At 51.8% G+C, this 4600-nt stretch overlaps 1 protein-coding gene across 1 annotated transcript in view; it reads right to left on the reverse strand.

Moving 5' to 3' along the window:
• The window catches only part of LOC311339160 (voltage-dependent calcium channel subunit alpha-2/delta-2-like), a gene marked incomplete at its 5' end in the record, with an annotated part of 14731 nt that overhangs the window by 3890 nt on the left and 6241 nt on the right, over nt 1-4600 (reverse strand). The window contains 9 exons of the mRNA XM_084464530.1: nt 662-814; nt 949-1020; nt 1425-1472; nt 1591-1679; nt 1892-1990; nt 2784-2887; nt 2994-3056; nt 3148-3238; nt 3767-3864. Coding sequence (XP_084320656.1) covers nt 662-814; nt 949-1020; nt 1425-1472; nt 1591-1679; nt 1892-1990; nt 2784-2887; nt 2994-3056; nt 3148-3238; nt 3767-3864 — 817 coding nt within the window. The remainder of the gene's footprint in view (nt 1-661; nt 815-948; nt 1021-1424; nt 1473-1590; nt 1680-1891; nt 1991-2783; nt 2888-2993; nt 3057-3147; nt 3239-3766; nt 3865-4600) is intronic.

Here is a 4600-nt window from a genome sequence, read left to right on the forward strand (position 1 = left end):
ATGAATAAAGATCGTAAACACGTCGGGAGAAAAAAACATTCATTTTGACAGATGTGCCCGAAGTTACTACTTTACAACCTCGTTGATGACCCACATTTAGAAAAACATGTACTTTTAATTCAGCCTTGGGTGAAATGGAAGCGTAGTTTCTGTGTGCTTCCACCTTTAATGAATGCATGCCATGCGCGCTCCCGCGGCCGGGACACAATTCTTATAGGGGGTAACTACATTCACCGGCTTCCTCCCTCTTCTGCGCCACCTTTTTAAATAAATCGCCGTTTCTCGTTTTCTGACGGCGACAACAACAACACGACTATCGTCTCCTTCTACTTCTGGCTCACGGCCCCGGGAAAAGATCTCGAGCATGCGCAGAACGCAATTCAACGCATAATCCAATTCGACTCCGTACATGCACGCTTAACTCGACTATGAATCGCATTATCTAGGGGTCTTAATTCGACTATGAGTAACCCAATTCGATTTGAGTATAGCTCGACTAAGGTGTATACATGCATCTTAGTAATCCAATCATAGTTGGACTAAGCCAATAATTCGACTTTCTTGAGTGTCATGTAAACGCACTGATTGGTTCCGACATCAGCCCCCTCCCCCCCGTCCCCGTCCCCCCAGTCCAGTGCTGTCGTCGTTCTGATGACCTCACCACAAAGGCCCCCCGGGGCGCCGCGCCGTGGCTGCTGCTGGGGATGGGCTCGCACACCGACTGGTAGTCGTAGGACTGCTTGCGGTTGTAGAAGGAGCTGTTGTACAGGGCGTACATCAGGTAGGGCTCCACGTCGCTGAAGAACATGCCCACCTGAGGAGGAGGAGGAGGAGGAGGAGGAGGGGGAGGAGGAGGGGAGAGGGGCGTACACAACACAGCCTGGCTCAGCCTCAGAGGCAGGGAGAGATGGGACGACGCCCCAATGCAAAGACGGCCGACCACCTCACCTTGTTCCAGTCCTCCTTCTGATTGGACATGATGAGGAATCCGCCGTCGTCCAGTAGGTAACAGAGGAGGTCCTGCGCGTGGAAGCACAGCCCAAGGTCATTCAGGTCTGTAACGTTGCCCGGGTACGTTTGCCCCCTAAAGTCCAGATCGTTTGGCTAGTGTGAGCACGCCGTCCGTACTCAAGCACAGTTCAATCGCGTGGCCTCAGTGCACTTCGGAGAGGTGTGCTCGGGCCACGGTGCAGACGCTAATGAGCCGACACGCGCACACGCACGCGATACGCAACCTACATGTACAAGAGGCAACCGTACTCAGGCCCAGTTGAGATCGCCTAGTGTGAGCACAGGCCAGCGAGACACTTTGCCTCGTGTGAGTGTGCCCTTAGTTTCCTTTTTAAGATCTGAGCCAAGCGAGAGTGGTTTAAGATGTGGGATGAAAGCGGGACTCACGCAGCGACATTGGCAGAGTCACTCACCTCGCTGTTTGCCTCACAGTCCATTTCACAGGCGCTGTGGGGTCCGCACTGCGCCGGAGAGAGCAGACGTTATCATCACAAACAGAACTCTATTAGAGGAAGTCCCCCAGCAGGGGGGGGGCGGGGGGGGGGCGCTGTGCGTTCCGCACGCCGTGCTTTAACTCACCGTGTTGGAGCCCTGGCGGTCCGTATGGTTGCTCGCCAGAATCTTAAACTTGTCCGTCCACGCCTCCAGGTCCAGCTTCACGCCGACCACTGTTACGCAACGGCCATGTGGGACACGCCGGGCACAGAGAGGGGCACACAGAACCGTCCATGCGACCACAAAATACATGGAGGTGGAGGGGTGGAGGGGGGGGAAGCAGTAGAAAAGAACAGTCAATCACAGAGGCAGTTATCGGGGCCTGGCTGTGAGGGGGGTCGCCTTAAAAGGAGACCACCGCTGGGGCTGTGTGATGGCGGACAACCTGCAGGTTTGATGGTCTTCCCGCCCACGCTGATCTCCACCGCCGTGCTCACCAGCACCCCTATGGTGTCGTTCTCCGGGTTGAGGAGGTCGTCTCTCACTGCCGGGTGGAAAACACAACAAAGGGGGCGCTCAGCAGATACAACCGCCACCACCGCACTAATAATAATAATAACACATGAGGACATAATGGTCCCCACACAATGAGAAGATGATGAAGGAGTGGTGAAGGGGACTCAGATGAAAAACACGAGGAGAAGGGAAGGAGATGGCGACGAGGGAGACGATGTGGATCGAGGTCCATTTTTATATGCATTTATTTATTTTTGACATTCATCACGATTACAGGATCTAAAGGTAACCCACATCTAGTAAGCTGTAGGGTCTGGCAACGAGTAATGAAAATGGCCCAACTCGAGGGGCGGCAATTGGCATGCATTTGAAAATATCACTGCACGCAATTGGATAACACTACGACCAATCAGAAGAATACAAGGGGTGACATATCCAGACCAGCGGAGCTAACCAATAGATAAGACTTGCCGTATACGATCGGTAAAACAGCAACGCTTTTGGTTAGTCCCGCTTATATCAGATACACCGATGTGATTGGTTAATGTGCTGGCAGAGGGGCATCGGGGAGGGATTATATTGCTCGTTCCCAGAGTGACTCGCTGAGCAAATTCAAATTGTGCTCCCGCGAGAACTCTGGATTTCCCAGGGTAGTCTAAAAGGGCTTTACAGGTCACATCTGTGAGACCTCCTTAACAGTAGCCCCCCCCAAAGGGCCAACCTCATTATACGAGGGAGGGATACATCCAACCTGGAGACGAAGCCATGAAGGAGAAGAAGGACGAGAAGGAGAAGAGCCAAAGCAGGGGGCCGTAACGCACCTGTCCGATAGGGAGCTCTGAAGATATAGCCCTTGTTGTCCAGGCTGCGGCGGTAATAGCTGGCGTTGAAGGGCTCGGGGTCTTCCTCCCACGACTCGGCGGCTCTGAGGCGGGCGGAGGAGGGAGGAGAGTCAGGACCACCACCGCCCCCGCCCGCACGCTCAGGGTTCAAACTAACGCAAGCAGCGACGGAAACGAAAAAGCGCTTACTTGTTGGGAAACACTCTGGTGATGCCGCCGTCGGTCGCCGCAAACACCGCCAGGAAGCCGTACCTGCAGAGCACCACAGAGTCAGGGTCAGGGGGCGGGGGGGGGGGGCACAGAGAGGGCGATGACGGCTCGCATGCTAGTGGATGCTCCTTACGTGTTCAAGTCTTTGTTCTTCCACACTTTGTCCACCAGCTGTCCAATGATGCCAGTGTCGAGGATCAGGTTATGGAGCAGCAGGTTGTCACCTGAAACCCAGAAATATACATTATACACATTCGTGCGTTATAGAGACACACAGCCACTTACCATAAGCACCGGATTACTATTATCTTTACGTGATCTCGTCACACTGAGATCGATCTGACTATGAAGATAATTAATTTGCCACACGGTGGCATGCATTACATTCCCATCACGTTTAATGTTGATTGCAAATGATATGCACTCAGCAGCCGGAGCTTCCTCTATGCACTCATACTACGGCTAATCAAATAGTGAAGGAATACCGGGTCCTCCTACGTTAATTCACCCTCCTGCCATCCTGTTTTTATCAGGAAACACATCAGATCAGATACAAGAACAACCCCGTTGGGTAACTACACACACTTGGCGGAGAGGAGAGGAAGGGAGTTGTGCGCGGTCTGAATATTCTGTGTGCATCTGGGTGGGGAGACACTCTGTCTGTATAATGAAGGTGGATGATCGGGGGGCCCCCGGGCCCCTAGACCTCTGCAGGGGCCGTCCAGACAGAACGTCAGAGGAGCGGGGCTTACATTGCTTGGAGTCCGGCGTCACCTTCTCCATGAGAGCGATGAAGTTGAACAGGAACTCTGTGTTGTTGCTGGCCAGCTCCAGCTCGTTGCAGTATTCCCTGGGGGGAATGGATGCCTGCGTTACTGCCTGATCGCCGTTGACCTGCGGCCGTCACTGGGCGATGGCCACTGCGTCCCTTTTGTCTCATCATGGCTCATGCAGAGGATTCGAATGAACAGTGTGCACACACACTCACTCATGTATTTAGCATGCAAGACTTATTCTGACACGTTGAAACAAATATGAGTTGAGTTGACTGAGCAAAGTAACACACACACACACACACACACACACGATGAGTTTCTCTTTAAAACAAAGACAGCAGCTAGAGAGCATAAATGGGTTAGGTGACCAAATATTGAGGGCAGTGACGATGTTGTCAATCTTTATCATATCAGTTCAAGTTCAATATGAACTTGATTTTCAAGAAGGAAATCTACAATGCGTACAGGGGTGAACACATGAATCCAACCACGGCAGCATGCAGGGTGAGGCAGGAGAGACCATGACGGATCTTAAACTAACTAGTATTTGAAATGAATGGAGGGAGACACTAAACCAGACGTCTCTGAATTTGATCCTTTCTGTAAAATCTATCAATGCAGTAAATAACAGAAATGTAAACATGAAATGAACATGAGATCTTGCCCACAATAATAATAGGAAATACACACAAAACAGCCGCACACAGAAACACAATAAACACCACAAAAGTAAAACGTGCATTCTGCAGGGAGTACAGTGAACAGTGAGGATGTGGGGCGTGTGGACCCAAACAACAACAACAACAACAA

Source organism: Micromesistius poutassou, assembly GCF_964030765.1.
Source record: "Micromesistius poutassou genome assembly, chromosome: 2".
In the NCBI taxonomy this organism is placed as follows: Eukaryota; Metazoa; Chordata; class Actinopteri; order Gadiformes; family Gadidae; genus Micromesistius; species Micromesistius poutassou.